Raw genomic sequence first — 25,467 nt, forward strand, 5'->3', positions numbered from 1 at the left:
GTCCTTGATAATATGCTTCTTAGGGGGGATAATTTTAACACCGGTCCTTGATAATATGCCCCTTAGGTGCATATTATCAATCTCTGTTTTATCGGCAGGAAACTGACGATAAAACGGCGATAATGGGCTTGATAATACGCCCTTGTTAATTCCCATAGAAGCCCATGTCCTGATGTTAACATGGGCTTCTATGGGAATTAACAAGGGTGTATTATCAGCAGGAAACTGACGATAAAACGGCGATAATGGGCTTGATAATACGCCCTTGTTAATTCCCATAGAAGCCCATGTCCTGATGTTAACATGGGCTTCTATGTGAATTAACAAGGGCTTATTATCAAGCACATTATCGCCGTTTTATTGGCAGTTTCCTGCCAATAAAACGGGGATAATTTTAACACCGGTCCTTGATAATATGCCCCTTAGCTTAGTTCCTCAACTTTGGAACTCTAGAGCACGTCTCAAATGCGCCACATTTACAATTCTAATACTGCTTCCTGTGTTGTGACCACTGGAGCACGTCTACACTCCCCGCTGCCTACGCCGACATGGAACAAAGAAATTGCAGCTAGGGCATGCTTAATGTCTGTGTTACATTTCTTGAGCACCTGCACGCGCTCCTCCTGCCAGCTTCATCCAAATTTTTGGGAATAATAGTTCTGGAATACGTCTCGTACAAGTGCTGGGGTAATGCACCAGGCCTCGCGTCAATGACAGATTCCAGGACTAACAACAGGTACACGCGCACCAAACAGCCACAACTGTCCCCCTGGTTACAAAGAGGTGTTGGTGACCGTAAATTTTAAAATAGTCCTTAGTCTTTACTAGAGGAGGCGATAGCCACGGCAGCACAATCACTGTTATGGCTCAGTTCTTCTATTTTCAGCACAGGCACAAAAACAATATCACCTCAGACAGGGTTCATGGTGGATGCTTGCAACTAGGCACCAGTGTTAAGAGAGTACATCACACGGTGACAGGGGTTTAATTCTCTTTTTTTTTTTTCACAATTTTTTATTAAAACAGGTGTTTATATATGCATCCATCAGACCAGCGTAGCCAGCACTGGGCTAGCTTCTCTCGAACTGCTCGCAGGACGTCAGAGCAACACACATTCCACGTGACGCACTTAACACTCCAAGGATTACATCAACAACAAAGAGGCATAACATAGACTATACATAGTCTATAACAGAAACAAAAGCATACCTCGGTTGATGATACAGTTATAACCGTACAGTTTGACTCTCCTCCAAGGCAAACTCAGATACAGGATAGCTTTACACTGTCCATAAATCTGGAAATAAATGTTGGCAAGTTAGGCATAGAACATAAATATTTTCTTTTGATTTTGAACACCTTTTTCTTTTTTTTTTTTTATATGTACTACTATAACATATTTTGGAATTATTTTCGGACATCAATCTCTAGAGACCTGGATACAAGGGCCCAGATTTTCTAAGGCGTTGGCTACATTTCATTTTTAAATGCTGCGAATGTTTTTTTTTTTATTTTGTAATTTGGTTTGGATGATTTTAAAGTAATACTGTAGTCATTGATTGCATGAACAGCTTTAAAATAAGCAAACTTGCTAGCTTGCATTCCCTTTTTGCTCTTCAGAAGAGCTAAATGAAAGGGTGTGCCTTTGATGCATGTGTATGCTTCTGTGATGAACATCGCATGTGATGTGTTCATTGTATTCTTGCATACTGTAGGGGATGTATGTCAGTACAACGCGATCTTTTAGATCGTGGTACATGACAACGCTGCCATTACAACGCAAGTCGTTGCAACGACTTGCGTTGTAGGGCATGGATTGTGGAATATTATAATTTTATGTATTCCAACACCAGTTCACGTAACAGTAGGGAAGGTGTTGGAATATAAAATTACAATATTCCTTATACAACAGCGCCATCCAGCGCAAGTCGTAGTAACGACTTGCGTTGTAATGGCATCTTTGTAAAGGCAACGCGGTGTAAACACCACATTGTAAACGATGTTCCCCTACTGTAGGACATATATATGACTATGAGTTTTTTTTTTGATTGTTCCAAAATTACTGGGCGCACTATCCTGTAATCCGCATGAGTAGTAACAAATGATAGTAATCAGTTGGGCAATGAGGCGAGCGGAAAATACCTCTGAACCGCTCAGCGTGGACTAGCAAGGTAGTCTACTGGACAAAAACAAACTCTGTTGCCTCTGCACTACAACAAGTTAAAGAGAGCTATGTAACAGCAGTGTAAATTTACTATAAGACAAATAATGTATGCAAATATCAGCCAAATATGGAACAAATAAACAGAAGTGCGACTTCAAGAAAAGACTTTCCTAATTGTCGCACAGTCGACGGAATGATCTGTGAATTTTTCAAAGAGTTTCTTAACCTGCTTAAAGAATGATGCATACATTATTTGTCTTATAGTAAATGTACACTGCTGTTACATAGCTCTCTTTAACTTGTTGTAGTGCAGAGGCAAGAGTTTGTTTTTGCCCTACTGTAGGACATGTTGCTAAGTACATATTTAAAACATTATCCCGCCTAGCTCCGACGTTGTAGACATCTTTTTTATACTGTGAGAAACTTCTATATGTTACAGGCAAGGCCACATTTTGGTTCATTACCCAAGAAACAGGAAGAGGAAGCTTATTTCAGTTTGTTATTAATTTGATTGAACAGCAGACTTGGCAGCATTACTTGCACTTCAAGTGAACAGCGCTTTGAAATTTGCGGTACTATAAGTGATATCTAGTGAAGAGGGGCTCTGACCAGATACCCTACTAGCAAGTTGTCTGCCTGTTGGCAGCCAGTTGCAGACCTGGACTGGCCGTTGCGGGCACCGGGCAATCCCCCGGTGGGCCGCAAGGATGGGGGCCGGTTTTGGGCCCCTGGGGGCCGTGTTTGTTACAGGGCCGTTTTTGCGGCCCTGTAACAAAATCGGCCGAAACTGGCCCCGGCAAAGACCTCGGCGGCATCTCCACCCCCCCCCCCCCCTGAGTGGGGGGCGGCTGAGCACTTTGCCAGGGCTGGTTGTGGTTCCCAGTCCGGCCCTGGCCAGTTGTCCTCTTCCTCAGATGCCTTATGCTGATTGTCGGCCGCTAAGACCACCTACCTCACCCAGCCATGAGACCACCTATTCCTACAGGGACCCCAAACTGCACTATGAACACTCCTGGTGCTAGCCTAGATGCAGCTAGGTCACTACTTGTCTAAATGGACTGAGCAGAACTAGGCCTACTCAGCCATGCACCACTATTTCCCCCCCACTCTTTTGGACAAGGGTACAGTGCCTCAGCAATGATGCCTCCACACTGGATATGTCTAGAACCTATCCCCTGGGTCACTGACTGGTCCCCTTCTGTAGAATATTCCACCCAGAACCCTCTTTCTTCTGGGTCCCTGCATCTTGAAGATGCAGACTCTTTTGACCTTCATCCACAGCATGCCACTGGGGTCTTTAGCTGCCACCACCCTTTCTGGATGTCTGTCTTCTATAAAGAAAGTACAGCCCACTCACTTCTTTTGGTACCTCTCCCTTGCAGAGATGCACCCTTGGCCTGACTCCCTGGTAAGACTTCAGGCTGGCCTCACCACCACACTGGCAGTGTCAGGGGAGGAACACTGAAGGTACGTCGTCAGACAGCCTGCAGCTCACTCTCCGTTGGTAGTTCCACATGGAAACCACACCAGGAAACTAGGGGGCTCATTACGATGGTGGACGGATTGGCTCCATCCACCATGGAGGTGTAAACCAGGACCGTCTGCCATGCATGCGGCGGTCCCGCATACCCCACTATGATGGGACCGCCACCGCGGCAGTCTTGTGCGGCACTCTTAACATTGCTGCGGTGACCGCTGACAGCAACACCGCCGCAATGTCAAATAGAGCATGTCGTGCATTTCACTGCACTACATGACAGGCACTACACTGTGCCTGCCACTTGGTGCAGTGAAATGTGGGGGGTACCATGGGTACCCTCCCATAACACAAGGGGGCCCGCAACGGGCCCCCAAAAGCAAACTTCGCCTGCCTTTCAACAGCAGTTGCACCTCCGCGGAAAGGCTGGCTGGAGACCTCATAATAATTTGGCAGATGGTGCTTGCTAGGCATTACCACCATTTTATGGATGCAGACCGCTCCGCCGGGCAATCGTAATGATTGCCTGTGGTGGTTCTGTGTCGGACGAGCTTTGCCTCCACTGTGGTCGTGGTCTGAATCCTACCGCCATCGTAATCTGGCGGTGTGAGAATCACGATCCGCAGGGACGGCAGACCTCACCGCCGGCCCGGCGGTCCTCCTGCCATCATAATGAGCCTCCTAGACCCTATCTTTGTTCTCTGCTAGGAGAACAGGGCCTCTGCAGCCTTTTCTCTGAGAGAATGGGCTCCCCTCTCTGAGTGCCTTTGGAGAGCCCATGAGCCTTCGCCAGTTTCAGCCAGGCCCACCTCTTTGGACCCTCCCTGGTCTCCCAGCAGAGCCTCGGGAGACCGTCAAGGAACCCTGAATATTCCTGGTAGTCCTGCACCACCCCAGTCTGCAGTACAGGGTCCCTTCACCTAAGATAGGCCCCACCTGGCTTCGGAGTAGTTCGACCTTTAGAGGTCTGCCCGGCACAGTCCTCTGCAGCCTGTCCCTCATCGACAGTCAGGGACAGCAGTGGCTACCTCAACTCAACCTGATGCACAGTGTCCCTTCACCTAAGATAGGCCCCACCTGGCTCAGGGTGACAGCGAATTGCACCAACGCAGGCGGACCTGCCTTTTGCACATTGTTGGGATAACACCTCCCCAAACTGCCACCTTAAGGGGCCCCGGGACACATCTCAGGGCTTGTACACCTACAGGGCACCAGGCAGGGGTCTGCATCTGTAGCCTGTCACTCATCTACCGCACAGAGTGCCCCAAACAGGACCTACGTTAGTGGTCACTTGGCCAGGCACTGTGCCAGTCACCTCCTCAGGTTCAAATCTACACCGCTTCCTGGGATAACCATCTACCCTACCCTGATACATCAGGGTTCACTACTAACCCTCCTCCATCACCTCCTTTCAGATATCCTCAGGGTCAGTTACTTAGCCCGCCTAGGAAACCTAAGGCAACCACTATACCTCCTATTTTGGGAACCACCCTCCTTTAGGGCCACCCACCTCATGGGCCACACCTGTTTGCTCACCCTCACCACCATATAATCTATAGGAACCATGGGAACAGCACCTTTCTCACACCCTCTTCCCACTGTTGTTCCCCTAATCACCTCCCTCACCCCACAAAGTAGGGTCCACCCCTACACCCCAATCTGTGGTGTGGATATCAGTTGCAGTCCCTAAACCTCTAGAGAAGAATATCCTCCTCATGCAGGCCTAGTGTGTGTAGTGTTAGGGTTCACAGCGTACACCATGGCCTGGAACAACTTTATGGAAACACTCTGTGCAAGACTATCCCCGACATCCCACCCTTTGTGAATGCAAACCAGTCATAACAACACAGTTTAAACATGGAGCCTACATTTCTTAACATGACATGTGTGGGTAGGGTGCAGGGGCTTTCCATTCTCATACCTTTAGTTCACATGACTAAACCTTTGAACCATTCTCAGAGCCTTGCACTCTAATATTTGCCCATTAATGCATAGGTAATACGTGGCAAATGCTATCAATGCATACCAAAATGGGATACTATGTATCTCGCCGCTGAACACCAATGTTAGAAAATGAGTCATTAGTTGTGTGGCCTGCACAAATAATGGGTCGACATTTGTCCTCCACTGGTAACAAAACACCCCATTGTAGTGCTTGACTGTCATAGGGTAGCGAAGCAGAGCAGCCCAAACAACCGCACATGAGTAGACCTTGGACTGCTCTGCTTTGCTACCCTATGAAAGTCCAAGCGCTACAATGGTGTTTTTGGTTCCCAGTGGAGGACACTAGTGCAGGCCACACAACTAATGACTCATTTGCTAACAGGTGGAATACAGAATTTACTTGCACAAGTTGGACAAAAAACATTCATGGGATGTTTACAGACTATGGCATGAAGGTTAGTTTGATGGTGGCATGTGTATTTACTTTTTTAAATTTTATACCTGTCTTAACCAAAAGAAATGTCATATTTTGACTTGTCAAGAAATCTCAGACTTTGGACTCTATTTGTATTCTATTGTATTTCAAATATGTCTTATGTGAAGCGTACAGTCTGCTTTAAATTTTTAACTCAGTGTACTTACTGCATAATTTAAGGGTGTGAGGTTGCAATCCTTCCAGCTCTTTCGACTTATAAGATGGCATTCTGTTTCAAGCACATCAAGCGTGAAATAATAGATATTTCCAGCACCCTAAAAAACATGGAACATAGAGCTTATTTATAAACGAGGGTAAAAATGTTGAATCAAATAAACCACTCAGTTCTTGAAACTCATAACATTGAAACTGCTTTTCTACCTATATCTACCCCATTAATCTCCCTGTGATAAATCTCATGCTAAAGACCGCCGGTGGTAATTACTTTTCCACATGGTATTAGGCAGGATATAGGGCCAAGGTGGTAATAGGTGATATAATTAGTGGATACACAGTTACGGCTGATGCATTTCACATATTTTCCATGGTGATTACTTCGAATCCTATGTTGGTAGTAATCATAACAAAATTACTATGGACTCATTTATTTTAAAAGTAGTTATCTGCTTTTGTTTCTTTAAAGCTCAAAAGATCTTAATTGAAAATTCATTAAAAAGAGGTTATAAGAGCATGCCACTCGGTCCCACAAGGCATGCCCCTTTAGCAAGGGTTGTTGACACAAGAAATACTGGAAGATAGGACACCAGTCTAGGGTGTTCCTGGTAACAACCATTAAATACTTCAAAACCCATGTAAGCTATGGAAGATGACACTCAAATAGCAGGTCAAAATTACACTCTGAGCTAGGCTTGTTTGTGGGGAGGGTGCAGGGCGGTACCTTCTTCCGGCTTCCTGGCTGGGGCAGGCACCGATTGGGCAAACTGAGTTGTAGAGGCGGAGCTGAACAAAAGCCCGGCCTCTACAAAAGCGCTTCTTCACTCAGAGTCTTTCTATTTGACAAATTGATGATTGAAGGTAATGCTGTTATGCCGGTACATGCTGCAACGCTAAACAAAAGCTGCATGACTGATTGAGAGTCACTCCGCTTCCTGATTTTTAAATCGTACCTCATCTGACAACGCAGAACATCGAACGCATGTTCGAGCGAAATTCACTTTTTAAATTCACTGCGCCAATTTGATTTTACTAAATTGCACTAAGTGAAGTTAATTGTGGAAATTTAACTCGTAAATACCTTGAGACAGAAAGAATAATTTGGGTCCCCTGTAGCCCCGGTCCTCCGCAAGTGCTAGGTTTGTTTGTGGGGAGGGTGCAGGGCGGTACCTTCTTCCGGCTTCCTGGCTGGGGCAGGCACCGATTGGGCAAACTGAGTTGTAGAGGCGGAGCTGAACAAAAGCCCGGCCTCTACAAAAACCAGTCACAGCAGATGACGCGCAGCGTAGACGCGCAGCAGCCGCGCCAAAGCTGCGCCAAAGACTAGCCTAAGACATGCCCGTCTGGGCCCGTCTGGGCCCATCCGGGACAGGACGGGGCATGGGGCAGAGAATGCTCCACAGACAACTTCCCAGGTATGAGCTCCTTGCAACTTAAAGCGTTACGTCCCGCCCCAAATCATGATTGTATTGTACTTTCACCTCTGGGCGTCACACACTGCCCAAATTGTAACGTTCTACTTACTAATATCCAACCTTACCCAGACCCAGAAAGTCATACCCAAACTCTATCTAAACGCCCCAAACGCTCGAGCGGCGCCTACTCCTTTTTTTCCGTAAATTGCAGATCCCTGCCACAGCACAAACTAGATATCTTCAGCCTTCTAGTAGAAGAAGCACCTAGTGCTCTCTTCCTCACAGAAACTTGGCTACATGACAGCTCCGGCCCGGATGTGGCAACAGCTCTCCCAGACAACTATGCCATAGCAAGAAAAGACCGACAAGGCCAAGTGGGCGGGGGTATCGCGATCATATACTGCAAAGACTTTATCTGCAACATGCTCCCAGTGAACATCCCAGACTGTGAAGCTGCCTCCTTTCAAATTACTCTGAACCCAAATTTTACGTTCTCCGGCCTCTTAATATATAGACCTCCTGGGTACGCCACTACCTGGACAGCCAGCCTAGCAAACTATATCTCGCCACTTATATTAGACTACAAAACTTTTACACTCCTAAGGGACCTAAATCTGCATCTTGAGGACCCAACCAACCTGGCCTGTTGCAATCTAATAGATGATCTAATGGCCTTAAACCTATCACTCCTCAACTCCGGTCCCACGCACAAGGCAGGGCATCTACTAGACTCCATAATCTCAAATCTCCCAGAATTACAATGGACTCTAACCAGTCCTATATGCTGGTCAGACCATCACCTTATCAGTTTCAGTCTAGCCAGAACTCCCTCCCCCAGACATACTACATGGTCTTCAAACCCCATGAGAAACTGGAAACTACTCGACATTAATAAACTGAATCAAGTGCTAACAATTAGCACACCCTCCCAGGATCAAAACGTGGAAAGTCTAGATGTAACCACAAACCAGTGACTAGAATCCGCAGTCAATCAATGCCTCCCCCTATCAAAGGCAAACAAAAACTTCCACCGCCCCCAGCCCCCTGGTTTAACGAACTTCTCAAAGTTGATAAATCTAAGTGTAAAGCACTAGAAAGAAACTGGCGCAAAGATTACAACCCTGAAAAAAAGATTATATACAATAAGGCGAGAAACGCATATCACTCCTCTTGCATCAAAGCACGGGCCCTATACGTGGCAAACTCCATCAACAATGCCACAAATAAAGCAAAGACTCTATTCAATACAGTAAAGGACCTAGCTGGGGCCCAAACAACTGCTACCGCCAATCCCCTAACCAAAAAACAATGTCAGGACTTTGCGACATTTTTTAATGATAAAATTGAGAATATTATCATCAACATCACGACCAGGCCCTTCAGCAACTGTTCACACCAGGATATTCGTGTATCAAGAGAGAGAGAGAGGACCAGAAAGCTAGTCCATATCCCCCGGTTTATATGTAGTTAATCAAAAAGAGACTAGCTCGAAATAGGTAAAGATAACAAAAATTAAATTAATTTTTAGTTCAAGGACTCAAGTATGCTTTGTCACGGGTTAGTGGCACCTGGTAGGTGTGCTCATGAAGCCCTCACCCACCAACCTAGTTGGTGGCATGCTTCATCATCGGGCCCACCCAGTGACACCTAGCGTGTCCCGGGTGTGCTTCGACGCCTGATTGCAGCGGAGCAGGTATGTCGCTGAGTGTGCGGTGAAGAGTGTTATGGGAAGTGAGTTTAAAACGGCTTGGCGGGGATCCCAGTGCCCGGAGGAAAATTATACTTTAATAGCTGGGTCACCGTCAGCGTGTTAAAAATAAGGCTGTTGGATGTTAGAGGCGGGTTACGACCTCCCACATCCTAGGATATGTCAACATGTTTCAGCCAGTGCCTTATGACTAAGCTGGCTTTCTTCAGGACGGATAAAATACGTGTGTGTGATTAAAACTAGTGGGTGTATATTTCAGACTATGTGTATACACGCCCTAAAGTGTTTTTCTATGTGTGAGTGGGGGATTCCCATCTCAAAACACCTGTACATATAACATATAAAAACAAGGACAAAACACACAAGGAGAAAAAAAGAGTCACTTGACTGTATAGCAATGTATACATCTGGTTGCCGACTTTATAGCGTGGTTGGTGCTGGCTATAAGCGGCTATAGTGTAATGGTATTGGTGATACCATTATTGTGGGGTTCGCACTGGATTTCGAAGGTGAAGTGGCTAAAACACGGTATGTACATAAATAGTGCATAGTGCTAGAAAAGGAAAACACAAGAATTCTTTCTTACGCTAGTTTTAGAAATGTGCTACTTCAAGGTTGAGAAGTGGCAAGGATTGACCCTGTGGGGTAAAAAACAAGGGTTTTGCCACTTAGATTAAGAGGAAACCTGTGGGAGAGAAAACGCTTACCAGTGATGAGGATGGTCGATCATGATACTCACAGAATTGTTGGCCAGAGCCTGCTGTGGACCTGTAGTGCCTCCTTCGCAGAACCGGTGAGTAATGGCCATAGTGGTGGAGGTTTTATACTGTAGTTGATTGTATGATTGTTATCACCTGCATAGTAGGGGAAAGGGTAGAGAGACTCGATCTGCCGAGTCATCGCGCTCGCGAGCGCTCAGGTGTGCGAGGAGCAGTGGTGGAGCTTCGCGCATGAGTGGTACAATGCGCTAGCATCGCGCATGCGCGGAAAAGTGTTATCTCCGCGCATGCGCGCCTCATTGAGCGTGCGTGCGCTATATATTCGCGCATGCGCGATCACAATTATCTAATAAGTGCCGCATTCGCGCATGGCATTCGCAAGTGTCTAAGTATCTAATGAGTGCCGCCTTGGTACATATCATGATATGTTCAGACATTGGTGGCACAGAGTCAGGGCCATAGATTAAGGTGGGATTTGTAACAACAGTATTTTGAGGTATGAGACTCTATGTTCAGGGGAACCATACAAGGAGTTTCTAGTGGGGTCAGGAAGTTGGCAACATGGTCCAAAGGTCACGTATATGCCAGGGAGTTCCAGGGGATGGCATCGTTAAGGCCATTGGTAGCTGTTGAAAGGCGATATATCCATCGCTGTTCTTTGCCCAGGAGTTTCTTGTCATTTTCAATGGTACTTTCGGGGATTTGCTCAATCACTGTCCAGTTTAAGTCATTGGGTGTGTGGCAGTGGGTGATGAAGTGGTTAGTTAGTTTGCTCACATTCTTCTTGCATCTTATGGTACTTCGATGCTCAGTGATTCTGGTTTTGATTTTCCGTGTGGTCATTCCCACGTAACGGAGGCCACACGTGGAGGTTAGAAGGTATATTACATTGCGTGAGTTGCAGTTGGTGTGGTTGAGCTGGGTCCAGATTTTATTGGGCTCAAGGTTCAGGGTTTTGGTGTGTGTAGTCAGGTGACATACACTGCAGTCGTTGCAGGGGTAGTGTCCGATGACTTTGGGCAGTCCCCACGCATTCAGAATGGTGTTCATAGGTTGTTTGGGCGGCGGTCTTGGTCGGGTGCTCACTAGTTGGTCCTTGAGGTTCTTGTTCCTCTTGTAGGCAAATCTTGGTGTGTCCCATTTCCTTTGGCCAGAGTTGATTATCCTCCAATGTTTTTTAATGATTTTCGCTACTTCGTTTGACGCCGTATTGTAGGTGGTAACACAAGTGATTGGTTGTTCCTGATCCTCCTTTACGTGTGTCCCGAGAAGGGCATCACGGTTCTGATTTCTCGCCCTTTTCTGGGTTTTACGGACGATGGTTTTGGGATAGCCACGGTTTTCTAGTTTTGTGGCCAGATCGGCTGATTGTGATTTGTAGTCACTCACGTTGGTGCAGTTTCTCCGGATTCTTAGGAACTGGCCAAACTGTAAGTTTTCCTTGAGAGGACGGGGGTGGAAGCTTGTGAAATGAAGCAAAGCATTCCTTGCGGTTGGTTTGTAGTATGTTGTCGTGATCAGGGTCCCATCTTTTGCTCTGATGTCCAAATCCAGGAAGGGCAGTAGTTCATTGCTAGCTGTACCTGTAAAATTCAGATATTGATCCCTGGTGTTGAGCCAGATCATGAATCTGTCAAGGTCAATCTGTGAACCCTGCCAAATAACCAGGATATCATCAATGTATCTGTGCCATTTCAGGATGTGATGGTTGAACGGGTTAGTGGCCGCAGCGATGTTGGTGCTTTCAAAGTGGTGTACATACAATCCTGCCACGCTGGGGGCAAAAACGCTGCCCATGGACGTTCCATTCGTTTGTAAGTAGAAGTTGCCTTCGTATTCGAAATAGTTTCATTTAAGGGCCAGTGTGGCACACGCCAGTATGAAATCCCTAGGGGTGTGGTAGGGCCAGGGGGATGCCATTAGGACGTCGTGAAGAACTTTCAAAGTTGCGTCCTGTGGGAGACTGGTGTATAGGCTCTCCACATCTAACCCCACCAGGAGTTGCGTGTCAGGGTTGAAGTCCATTTTGGCCAACAATTCTGTGAGTATCATGATAGACCATCCTCATCACTGGTAAGCGTTTTCTCTCCCACAGGTTTCCTCTTAATCTAAGTGGCAAAACCCTTGTTTTTTACCCCACAGGGTCAATCCTTGCCACTTCTCAACCTTGAAGTAGCACATTTCTAAAACTAGCGTAAGAAAGAATTCTTGTGTTTTCCTTTTCTAGCACTATGCACTATTTATGTACATACCGTGTTTTAGCCACTTCACCTTCGAAATCCAGTGCGAACCCCACAATAATGGTATCACCAATACCATTACACTATAGCCGCTTATAGCCAGCACCAACCACGCTATAAAGTCGGCAACCAGATGTATACATTGCTATACAGTCAAGTGACTCTTTTTTCTCCTTGTGTGTTTTGTCCTTGTTTTTATATGTTATATGTACAGGTGTTTTGAGATGGGAATCCCCCACTCACACATAGAAAACACTTTAGGGCGTGTATACACATAGTCTGAAATATACACCCACTAGTTTTAATCACACACACGTATTTTATCCGTCCTGAAGAAAGCCAGCTTAGTCATAAGGCACTGGCTGAAACATGTTGACATATCCCAGGATGTGGGAGGTCGTAACCCGCCTCTAACATCCAACAGCCTTATTTTTAACCGCTGACGGTGACCCAGCTATTAAAGTATAATTTGCCTCCGGGCACTGGGATCCCCGCCAAGCCGTTTTAAACTCACTTCCCATAACACTCTTCACCGCACACTCAGCGACATACCTGCTCCGCTGCAATCAGGCGTCGAAGCACACCCGGGACACGCTAGGTGTCACTGGGTGGGCCCGATGATGAAGCATGCCACCAACTAGGTTGGTGGGTGAGGGCTTCATGAGCACACCTACCAGGTGCCACTAACCCGTGACAAAGCATACTTGAGTCCTTGAACTAAAAATTAATTTAATTTTTGATATCTTTACCTATTTCGAGCTAGTCTCTTTTTGATTAACTACACACCAGGATATTCCCATGTCTTCAGAAAAAGTAAACACCCTGGAAAACTGGCCCCTGGTAACTATGGACTCCCTACAAACCTCCCTAAAGTCCGTCTCATCAGGCTCCCCCTGCGACCCTCTCCCTGTGAGTATTCTAAAACAACTTGACCCTACCCCCCTGACTGCCATAACAGACATGCTTAATGCTTCCCTCCAAGCCTCCACCGTCCCATCAAGCTGGAAGCATGCAGTGGTGACCCCACTACTGAAGAAGCCATCATCCGACCCGACAGTTCTCTCTAATTATCGGCCTATATCTCTGCTCCCTGCCTTTTCCAAACCCATGGAAAGGCACATACACTCCGCCCTCACCTCTTTTTCAGAGGACAACAATCTCCTTCACCCCTCACAGTCTGGCTTCAGAGCAGGATACTCCACGGAGACTTCCCTACTGGGTGTGACGGAAAAAATTCGACAACTCCTGGACAGGGGTCAAACGGTCGCACTCATTCTTTTAGATTTGAGTGCGGCGTTTGACACCATATCACACAAAACTCTTCTGGCTACCCTAGAGAAAAACGGCATTCGCAATGACGCCTTACAGTGGATCAAGTCCTTTCTTTCCGAAAGAACCTTCCAGATTAAATCCAGTATCGCAAGTTCAGACATCTTCCCCACTCCACATGGAGTACCACAAGGCTCCATCTTGAGCCCGCTGTTTTTTAACTTGTACCTTAGACCACTGGCAGAACTGGCCGATGGCGCAGGCCTGACTTTAATGATCTACGCTGACGACTCCCAAATTATTTTCTCCCTCTCTGAGTCAAACCCGTTAGCCCCCTCCCTTCTCAAAAACGGACTCCAAAAAATTTTCAACTGGATGACCACCAACCAGTTGAAATTAAATGGGGATAAAACCGAGGTACTCCTACTGGGAAGAAACGAGGAACTATGGAACCCCTCCCACTGGCCGCCTGAACTGGGTAATATTCCCCCGCCAGCTACTCAGGTGAGAAACTTAGGGGTTATTATAGACAATACCCTGTCTATGAAACAGCAGGCAAATAAAGTCGCAGGACTCTGTTTCACCATAATAAAATGGTTAAAAAAAATCATCTGGATGCTGCCCCCTGACACGCAAAAAACCGTAGTCAACGCACTAATAACATCGCGAATTGACTACGGAAATATCCTTTATCTTAGCTCTAACCTAGCAGTAATTAAGCGACTCCAAATGATTCAAAATTCTGCTGCAAGACTCTTGTGCAGGATCCAAAAGTCGGAAAGAGTATCAAAACACCTGAACGAATTACATTGGCTCAGGGTTGAACATCGGATCAGCTTCAAAACCCTGAGCTACATGTTCAAAATTAAAAACAAAACGGCTCCCGCCTATCTACAAGCCTTAGCCTTTCCCTACCTGCCAACAAGAAACCTTCGCTCCCAAACGGCCTCGAACTTCGCCGTCCCCAGATTTAAATTACAAAGAACTGGAGGGAAATCCTTTTCTGTCGGAGGACCAATCTTATGGAACTCACTTCCCTTTCATATCCGGAAAGAGGATAGCTACACCAAATTCCGGAAATACGTAAAAACCTGGCTGTTTCAGAAACAACTGTGCTAAACAACCAACTTCAGCATCTTCCTTTGACCAACTTAATGTCAAAGGCGCCGGGAAACCCTTGTTGGGTAGCTGAGCGCCATACAAATGCAAAAAAAAAAAGAAAAAGAAAAAAAGCAGATTCAGAAAGGCATTTAGAGGTATGAAGTAATACTCCTGTAGTAGGCTTTTACACTTACACATGTCTGATAAGTACCCAAAAACAACGAATAAAATGGGATTATTCAGTTAATTTTCACAGACGAGTTACATAAATAGAAAGGACAGTGTCCTTTTTCATCTTTTTTTAATTGGGAGTTGAATGCTTCCACAGATTCACAAAGACACCAACCAGTACTAAAAAGAGTACTCCTGTGGTATTACTTTGCAAATCGGCCCCTTGGAGATTTGGACTTGCCAATATTTAAATAATTTAAAGCAGTGGTTCTTAACCTGTGGATCCTACTTAGGGGGTCCGTGACTGCTCAGAAAATAAAATAATATTAACAGATTAATAACATTTATATAAATAAAGAAGCAAAATTTAAAATCGAACATTTTAAAACGTGCTGTAAATGTGAGGGAATTTGAAATTGGAGGCTACAAATTAAGGGCCCGATTAGGATTGAGGTGAATCCGCATCCTCCGGGCCGGCGGAAGCCACCGCCGGCCCGTAGGAAGCGGATTCACCGCTGTGGTGAGAGAAAAGGCCCCCGCCAGATTAGGATGGAAGGGGGGTTATCTGCGGACGGGGAGACCGTCCGCGATTTTCCGCCGCGGTCCCGCGGCAGAAAAGCTCTAATATGGTGGCGGTGTCTATCAGACACCGCCAGCCATATTAGGATGCAACGGGAAACATGCTTTTCCACAGCGGGTTTTCCGCCGTGGAAAAGCATGTGGTCTTTGGCATTTGGGGCCCGTTGCGGGCCCCCAGGGTGTCGGGGGTGGGGGGTGCACTTGGGGGGTACCTATGGTACCCCCCAGCATTTACATGCACAAAGTGGCAGGCACCGCTTTGTGCCTGCTGCTTTGTGCATGTAAATGTTAAACATGCTTTTTTAACCTTGCGGCGGGTGCTGCTTCAAGCAGCACCGGTCGCAAGGTTAAAGATACAGGATGTGACCGCCAGGGTGGCGGTCACATCCTAATTGCACTGTAGAGACTACCGCTGCCCCTGCAGACGGTTCCTCCACCTCGGGGGTGGCGGACTGACGCAGGTCCGTCCGCCATCCTAATAGGCCCCTAAGTTAGTATTCTCAGATTGATTCGTGGCAGCAGTATAAATACATCAGACACAATACAGTATGGATGATGAGTGGCCTCAATTGACTTTAGAAAAGCTCCAACTTTCCAATAAAAAAAATTACATTTTGTTTTTTTTGTATGTGTTTGTGATTTAAAGGAAATATTTCAGTATTTGTGTGTTTCTTAGATAAATGTGTATTTCTGTATTTTTTGTGTATTATTTTGTTGTTCAAGTCAACAAAAATGCTTAGGCTGGGGTCGTCGGCTTCCAGTAATGACTCAGTATGGGGTCACCGGCTTACAATATTGGTTCAGTGGGAGTTACCTAGATCCAGTAGTGATTAACTGGGAGTCCATGGAAGTCAAAAGGTTAAGAGCCACTGGTTTATAGTATTCTGCTATGCCCCATCATCTGAGACATGAATATCTCGATTAACATAGCAAAAACCAAAGGGAAGAGGTGGTAGCACTGGTGGATACCACTTCTATAGAGAATCCCCCTGAAATGGCAAATTATTAATAAGGGGTGACAATGGGCACTCATAGAGACTCACTACCAACCCTCTTAACAGCTACGGCAAGAATTAGTGAGCAAAGCCTACAAATTAACCCATTTGACCTTGCTGAATGCCTTTTCCTCATCCAGTATTTGGAAGGAGATCTCCAGTGCCCGATCTAAAAGAGATAACACAACCCTAAGGGATAGTATACAGAAACAGAGAAAATAAATACTTAAAAAATATGTAATGTAAGTCATGTGTAATCCCACATTCCCTGGCTACTTGCCTCCTGAAATGTGAAACACTTTATTGTTTTGATCAATATAAATGTTTCTCTTTGCTATTAGAACACATTAAAACTTATCCAAGCAATTATTTTTAAAATGTTGGATGCTATGTTTTTCTCTTTCATCAGAACTCGTCTTCCAACCTCCCACAGTTCATGATGGCGTATAGAGGAATCAATGTTTCCTTCTGTCTTATTTCTGAAGAAATATACCAAGCAAGGGCCCTAGCAGTGGATCTGATTTGATAAAATTACGCCCAGCCCTTCAAACTTTGCCTGCCACGCTGTTACCTGCCACGGGTCAATAGCAAAAACACAAAACCTCTCCCTAGCGATAATTTTAACAAATGGGTATTACCTCAATTCGTTACATAGACATCAAAATTGTCCCAAACCCGAATTATATAAACAATTCTTTTATTATTATCATTGAGTCATAAGTTTCAACATGCTATTTATACCATATACACATTAGTTATCTGTACATCCTAAATATTTACTTGAAGCCCCAAACACAAATATATACATGAAGGTCATTCCAATCCTACTCATTCCACACATATCCACACGCATACATCAAACCGTCCACAACACAAAATACATCAAACTAAGATACAAAAACATTACAATATTCACAGAGGTTACAATATATACTAACACTGAAGACAATAACAGAAGAACAAGCACCGACGCGCGTTTTGGAGTAGGACAAGGGTCCAATTTCCTTCGTCAGGGCGCAATGGATGCAATTCTTTGCAAATACGGGTTTCCTCCGTCGATATTGAAACACAAAATTGCGTAACCACCAAAAAGGGCTTAGCCTCTATATCAAAATTCCAAGCCCGGAATATGGGATGACTAAAGGGGCCTTAGAGGTGGAATACATCCGACTGGCTGCCTGCAGAATTACATGACGCCAAGGAGTGTAAATACGAAGCTCAGTCTTTCCCCAAATTAGAGAGGGCTCAGTATCTCTCGGATATCGGGGCGACCAAAAAGCGAGATTAATGCACCATAGCAATGAGGGGAACTGATGTTCTGAATGGAAATAATTAAATCTTAAACCAATCCAAAAAAAGATCAGGGCAGATAGAATAAAGAATTCACAAGATAGATCTCTGTATTCAAGCTCTGATATCCTAGGCCTACCACCTGCCTCATGTCCATATGTATTAATCTTAGTAGGGGTTCCAGCGTTAAAAAAATGGGCTGAACGAATCTTGGACGACTCTCTGAAATAAAACAGTTTACTGGTTGGCAAAACACAAAAAATGTTGTCAACATAATACCAATGAAATCTTGATGGTCCGCAGAGTAGGGTGGGTTGGTGATTCCCCCAAGAATATAGATGGCGATTGTATAATAGTAAACGTCCGTTGCCCGCAGATGGTTCGATCGCTACTGAATATCAGAGAGGAAGCCTTTACCCAAAACACCTGCATTAGTGCTCTCCCGCTAGGGTATTTCTATAAACCAAATACCAGGCCACTAGTCATTGATGATACACCAATATTATCTATGAATAGGTTTTAAGCCTTATCTACTCTGGATGCAGGGGAATGACCTTTATGGTCGGTGAAAACCCCCCCTCCAGTAAAAAATGTAACAAATAGAAGTAGGGGACAAATATGCCCCATCAATACACATCACCAAGAGGAGGGACAGGGGGAGTCAGTCGTCCATAATACGAATAAGTTACGCATAACTGCTAGGGAGGAGGAGCTACATTGGACATTGTTTATGCCCACAATTCCTTCCCCTGAACCAGTTATTAGCGTTAACAGGCCAAACATAACAAGCTCGGGAGCAAATAGTGGGAAAGCTATGAGATTTACATCCTGGAATATAGCAGGATTAATTAGGAACCTTAGAGACACAGAATGGATGGAATATACAGAAAATAGTGACATCCTATTTTTACAAGAAACCTGGGCCTTGGAAATCCCGCATAGGGTAGGGTATAAGACTTTTAATGTAAATGCTATTCCATCAACGGTAGGGCCTCGGGGGGGCCTCACTATATGGATTGGGTTAACCTTCAAAATAGAATCAACTGCACTGCATATACCATCTGAGGATCTGGCCTGTGTAAAAATAAAAACACAGGACAAAAAATATTATATCTAATTAATATTTATAACAGGCCAAGTCCAACTACAAAGGAATCTGTAGTAACAAATCAACTAGACTCAATTTTGAACTCAATAGAGACAGGTGCAATGGTAATTATAGGGGGCAATTTTAATTGTAAGTTCGAACCAGTGGTGGGGTTCGACAACCTTTTCAAGATGAGGATATCGATAATAATATTCCAGCTCTACAAAGTTCTCCGCTAGTGTCCTGCTCTGTAGCAGCTGCGCAGATTACGAAACTAATCACAGGTCAAGGGCTTAGAGCTTGCAATGGCCGGTTACCTTCGGACAAACCAAATATCCCAACCTTTTGTAGAGGTAACTATAGGAGTAGTATTGATTACATATTAGCATCTGTTAAGTTCTGGACAAACATATTAGATATGAAAGTTGATGACAGGGCTGATAGTGATCACCGTCCTCTACATTTGTCGGTAATACCAGACCTTTTCATTGGTAAAGTATGGGATAATGAGGAAATGATTTCCTCCCTTGATGTTAGCATAGTGAGCAACAACCGTCGTGCTCTAAAATGGCCAAATATAGCAGGAAAGGTTGAATCCATGATGCAAATATATAACATCTTTGCTGACACTGTCCAATTACACCTAGATGCCCCAGAAGCTGAATTTTCGATAATGGCTGCACACCCACCAACTATTGCAGGAGGCACTGGTACCAGTACTAAATAAATTACCAGGGGAACACAGTAGAGTAGGAACAGGTGTAAAACCAGGCGCTAACCCATGGTATAACGGAGTGTCGGGAGGCAAAGGCTGACCTTATACTGTCAATAAAAGAGAATAACGTAACAATTATAAGGGAGAAAAGAACTAAATATAAGCAAACCCTAGCTCACGTTAAAAAAAATATGGGAGGACAACACTTGGACAGACCTATTCGAAGCGGCCACATCCAAAGATCAAGAAGGTTTTTGGCGCATAATAGCTAAAGGCTGAAAGATAAGTGGGGATGCCAAGGACCTCTTTTTGGATGCAAATACTTGGGAGGACCACTTTTCTATACTTTATGCAGACGATCAAGTGGTAGAGACACCTCGTTCTGTACTATTGGCTCCCAGTTCCACTATTGTTAATCTCCAGTTTAGCTTGGAAGAAACATTATTGGCAATAAAAACAGTAGAACCAGGGAAAGCCTCAGGGCCCGATAAAATACCAGGAGATTTATTGAAACATGATAGCAGTGTTTGGGGCCCTCACATTAATTACCTATGTAATGCAGTTGCTGCAGGTTTGCCAATACCGGAAACATGGAAAGGGGCGGAAATTGTTAAAATTCTTAAAGGAGGTAATCGTAGTGATCCTGCAAATTACCGACCAATTAGTCTAATTGATATTTTACAAAAAACGTATTCTCGACATATTATAATGAGACTGAACGATTGGCTCGATGAGAATAATATGATTTCAAAGTTCCAGGCGGGATTTAGAATAAAAACGAGTAGAATCGACCAGGTTTTTAGATTTTTATGTTTATGCTGGAAATATATTATTAAATATTGTATATTGCATTTGTAGACCTAAAGGCCGCTTTTGACCTTGTACCCCGAAATTCCCTCTGGGAAGCACTGAAACACCAAGGCGTCCCCGCTGAGCTCCTAACGCAAATATTAAGATTGCATGAAAACAACGTTGCAAAAGTAAAATGGGGCCCGAGGGATGAACTATCAGAGGCAATCCTGGTAAGATGGGGTGTACGTCAGGGGTGCGTGCTGGCACCCACCCTATTTTCCCTTTATGTTAACGACATCCTGAGTTACTTACTGGGGTGTGCACACGATTCACCTAAGTTGGGTGGGGATCCGCTGCCAGCTCTCTTATTTGCTGACGACACCATACTGATATCTCAAACCCCTGAAGGTCTACAATCCTTATTGAATTCTTTTAACACATATTGCAATGCAAATGACCTTGAAATAAATTCTGGCAAAACAAAGTACATGGCAATAAATCCACATAAGCCTTTGAAAAAGAATTTAGCTATTAGAGGCCAAAAGCTAGAGTATGTACACTATTTTAACTATTTAGGGATAATGTTGGACGCAAAGCTGTCCTGGAAACAGCAGTTGGAAAAAAATAAGGTTGTCCAACACCAAAACTCGTTCCCAATAATAAAGATGCATGAGCGTAGTATCTCAAAGCGATGACTCCAGCTCTAGAGGTCTACAAACATAAAGTACAAGCGGCTTCGCTATATGGCGCTGAAATTTGGGGACCACATTGCAAAAGGAATTTTGAATTGGGAGAAAACAAATTCATTAGACGGGTACTGGAGTTGCCAGTGAAAACACCATTAATACCCATTCTAATGGATTTAAACATTAAACGCACGGATCACCATGCAATATTGAGACCCTTATTATTCTGGGTACGACTATGGTCAACGCCTGAATTGACCAGCTATAAGGAGGGTCTGCAGGAGATTTTAGAAATTGACAAAAGTAGTGGCACCCCGTGGTTAAAACATGTCTCCTTTTGGTTCGAGAAATTAGGGCTGAAACACTTTTGGGAAGCTCCGACACAGATGACCATGTGTAGCAAAAAATTGTTAAAAACGACCTTCTGGACCCACATTCAAAATTATGTGTTACATCGTGCGGGTAACGGCACATTGACAATCAAGTTTCTCTTATTCAAGGGAATAACCAGTTATGAACCTTGAACCTTTTATGGATTAGATATATCCACCATTGGCTAAAGCCTTGTATATGAAGTTCAGGTACGGTGTACTAAACATTAATGCAAACACATCAAATTGGGCAGTAAATAGCGATAGAAATTGCAAGAATGCTGCAAACTATGTCAGAATGCACCAAAGGAGAATGATTTACATGTATTATTCTTCTGCCCTGCATATGGCAAACCAAGGAACAAATGGATTAAACCCATCTGCCATAATTTGAACACCAGAGTCTGCATTGAGACAGAAAGAATACTGAAAACAGATACATCCCAAAAAATTGTTTTCAGTGTTAGTAGGTTTTTATTTAATGTGAGTCTAATAAGATCAAAAGTTGGATTAAGACTATAAACGCACATGCACTTTAAGACCCACATGCTAAAACTGTTATCTATGAACAAGTATAGATTAGAATAATAAATAATGACTTTTGTAAAAAGTGTATTGCTCTTTTTAAAATTATTACGTTTAAGTTTAAATTAACGGCCTACATCTTAACAATTAACTGATTAATTTGTTTTTCTATTTTGAAATTAATGGAAGTGGTATGCCTATGTATAAATAATGTTGAACTCCATAAAATCATGGACAAGTATGAATTATATTAAGAAATAATGACTTCTGTACTAAGTGTAATGTTCTTTTATAAATTTTATGTTTAGGTTTTAAGCTAGCAAAATTATTTTCACTGGCATGGCTGTAGCTGAATCCTAGGAAACATCAACATACTGATGCATACACTTTAATCTGTAACGTTTTAAAAGAAACAGCTAATAAGAGTCATTCAACGACTATTTTCATATTTATTCAAATTTGAAGTCATTGGTGAAGTTAGATTGTTAATAAATATTTACTTATGCCTGATTACAGGAGGGGCTGGGTGTGGGGCAACTGGTCCCTATCAGCTCAGGAAGAAGAGTTGGGTGGGCCCTGGAATTTCATTAACTTGCAAGAGACAAATGTAAAGCCTGCCCATATTTAGTTTAGTGTAAGTAAGACATGAAGAAGGTAAAACCTTGCCACAGGGTTCACACAAACCAGGCTGACTTTGTACCCAGTGGGAGGGTAGCTACCCCTAGAAATGGTTTGGAGTGGGCACAGGGGAGGGGACTGGTCATTTAACTGGCCAAAACTCTGGGTGGAAACAAGAACTCTTCTCAAGGGAGGAAGGATTCCCCATTTTGGATTTTAGGACTGAGGTGCACTGTGGGATTGTTTGCAGGAAAGCAAACAGGATGTGCTTCAAAAGTGGTGCAGTTACTTAGGAAACCTTTTTCTCAATGTTTAGAGAGTGTCCGTTAGTTCCCCCTACCCACTGGCTAGTGCAAACTACAAAAGTGGCACTCTAAAGAACCCTCCTCAGAACACTTTCTGGACCTGTAACATTTTAGAAGAGGACTAGCTCCGCAGTTTGTGAGCTGAAAGGAGCCGTTATGGACTGCACCTGCTCCCTTTTGTACCCAGGACAAGGAAGTGAACTCCAAGGGTCAGTTGACTGTCATCATGTGTGGCTACATGGACACAACATGGATCATCTGTGTAATTAGCTCTATGTAATTGACATATCAACTATAGGTAGCTAGGTATTACATGTATTAGATTTCTTTTCTATTCTTCTGACAAGTTTTGGTGGTATTTTATCGCTGGCCTGTATTTAATTCACAGAAAACTGCACTATTACCTTGTTACATGCTGTTTTCTGCCTGATTAATTATTTCTGGAAATGTAATAAAATAGCTTTAGTGGAAAATAAATAACTATGCATATGTGAAACAACTGTGTTAATTAACATTGAGAATGGTGAAGATGGAAAACGATGAGACATTTATTGGTCCCAACATTCGAAAGAAAGGTGAATGGAAGGGAATTTTGCAGTGGAAATAGTTACTTTTCCAGCTTCCCACCAAAATGCATTGAGATGAACTTCTAAAATGAACTTATAAAAACACATATGCCTGAGCCAAGGCACAAAAAGCAAAATGACCCCCCGCCTCCAAATGTCGCCCATTTAAGAGGGATAAGAGAAATGCACCTCATTATCTGATAAGGTGGCTTCATGAACTTGCTTAGCACTGCAAGTAAGATGGCTGAGTGAGCTGAATGCTTACTTCTGTAGATGGCCTGTTTGAATCCTGGCTAGACTGAATCATCTGTCTGAGGTTGCTAAAATGAGTATTTTTTAAATCTGCAGTATTTGCGCTATGTAAAAAAAATTTTTTTCTTTTTTTAGTAGGTGAACATGTCGGCTGCATAGACCCCCCTCTCTGTGTTTTTTCAGCCTTTCTTCTTCCTGAAGGTGATCAATAAGGAAAACAAAGTTTTAATGTTCTTACCACAGGTTGACGGTGGGCATCAGCTACACGGTAAAGGCCGAAAACATAGCCTTCATCTCTGTCTTTATTGATCTCTTCCAGGGCCAGACCCGCTTGAAATACAGTAGCGTTGCAGTCTTCGGGTATCAAAGGCATGGGGGAGATGGGGGGCACAGAGCTGAGGGCACCGCTCAGGAAGAGCAGTGTGAGACATAGAAAAGGGACAAAGGGCTTCATGTTCTTCAAAGTCTGAAGGAGGGTTCTTTTACTCTCAGCTGTTGAACTAGCTACCCTGAGGACTAACCCTTAATGGGAATAAATGCAGATCAGGTTGACTTGTTTTTATACAACCACATTAATCAGAGGTGAATGCAGCCTTGACGTTAACCCGAGCTGAACCAGCACAGTTTGCAGTAAATGATTGATCTATGATGTTTAGCTAAAGTCAAAACTTTTGTGCAACAGGTCACTTTCATGCAAAAGGCCAGCAGCTGCTGTCAGTGTACCAAACCTTTTTGGCTAATGCTTCATCAAATCTATTCAACCTGAGATCTCAGTCTCGGGCCCTGGCTCCCTTTTTGTCTTTTGACACATTTCATGTAACTATGTCAAGTAACACCATTAATGCAGGTATGCATTTTTCTTAAAATCATTGATGAAACATATGAATCTATGACATAATATCTACAGACAGAATATAGACATACAAAAATATCGACATCAAAAAATCGGAGTTCTATCTACATAAAGGTAAGTACAAAAATATCGGGAAAAAAATATCGTAGTACAAAAATATCGAAGTTAAAAATATAGTTTTTTTAAATGTATTAATAATAATGTTAAAATAATTTTAAAATACATATAATTTAACAAATTATAAATATAAACATTAAAACATATTTAAAAAATAATAACTAATACATATACATTTAAAATAAATTAAAAACTCTACATATAAATAAATATATATACTTACTCCACATATTGCAACAGTAGGAAAAGCGTTGGATAGCGTAGGGCTAAAAATTACTATTCCCACTCCAGAGGGTGCAACAGTAGGGAAAGCGTTGGATAGAGTGGGGGTAAAAATGACTATTCCCACTCCAAAGTGTGCAATAGTAGGGAAAGCGTTGGATAGCGTAGGGGTAAAAATTATTATTCTCACTCCAAAGGTTGCAACAGTAAGGAAAGCGTTGGATAGCGTAGGGGTAAAAATTACTATTCCCACTCCAGAGGGTGCAACAGTAGGGAAAGCGTTGGATAGAGTAGGGGTAAAAATGACTATTCCCACTCCAAAGGGTGCAACAGTAGGGAAAGCATTGGATAGCGTAGGGGTAAAAATTACTATTCCCACTCCAGAGGGTGCAACAGTAGGGAAAGCTTTGGATAGCGTAGGGGTAAAAATTACTATTCCCACTCCAAAGGGTGCAACAGTAGGGAAAGCGTTGGATAGCGTAGGGGTAGAAATTACTATTCCCACTCCAGAGGGTGCAACAGTAGGGAAAGCGTTGGATAGCGTAGGGGTAAAAACGTACTATTCCCACTCCAGAGGGTGCAACAGTAGGGAAAGCTTTGGATAGCGTAGGGGTAAAAATTACTATTCCCACTCCAA

The 25,467-nt window shown here is 43.7% G+C and overlaps 1 protein-coding gene across 1 annotated transcript in view; it reads right to left on the reverse strand.

Moving 5' to 3' along the window:
- LOC144792135 (fetuin-B-like) overlaps nt 1–24,177 on the reverse strand; it is a 183,761-nt gene extending 159,584 nt beyond the window's left edge. Inside the window, exons 1-3 of the mRNA XM_078667011.1 lie at nt 23,877–24,177; nt 6,228–6,335; nt 1,210–1,297 (exon numbers count right to left, since the gene is read on the reverse strand). Of these exons, the coding sequence (XP_078523137.1) occupies nt 1,210–1,297; nt 6,228–6,335; nt 23,877–24,092 (412 nt within the window). The 5' untranslated portion in view covers nt 24,093–24,177. The remainder of the gene's footprint in view (nt 1–1,209; nt 1,298–6,227; nt 6,336–23,876) is intronic.
- Nucleotides 24,178–25,467: the final 1,290 nt, after the last annotated feature.

Source organism: Lissotriton helveticus, chromosome 11 (assembly GCF_964261635.1).
Source record: "Lissotriton helveticus chromosome 11, aLisHel1.1, whole genome shotgun sequence".
Classification (NCBI taxonomy): domain Eukaryota; kingdom Metazoa; phylum Chordata; class Amphibia; order Caudata; family Salamandridae; genus Lissotriton; species Lissotriton helveticus.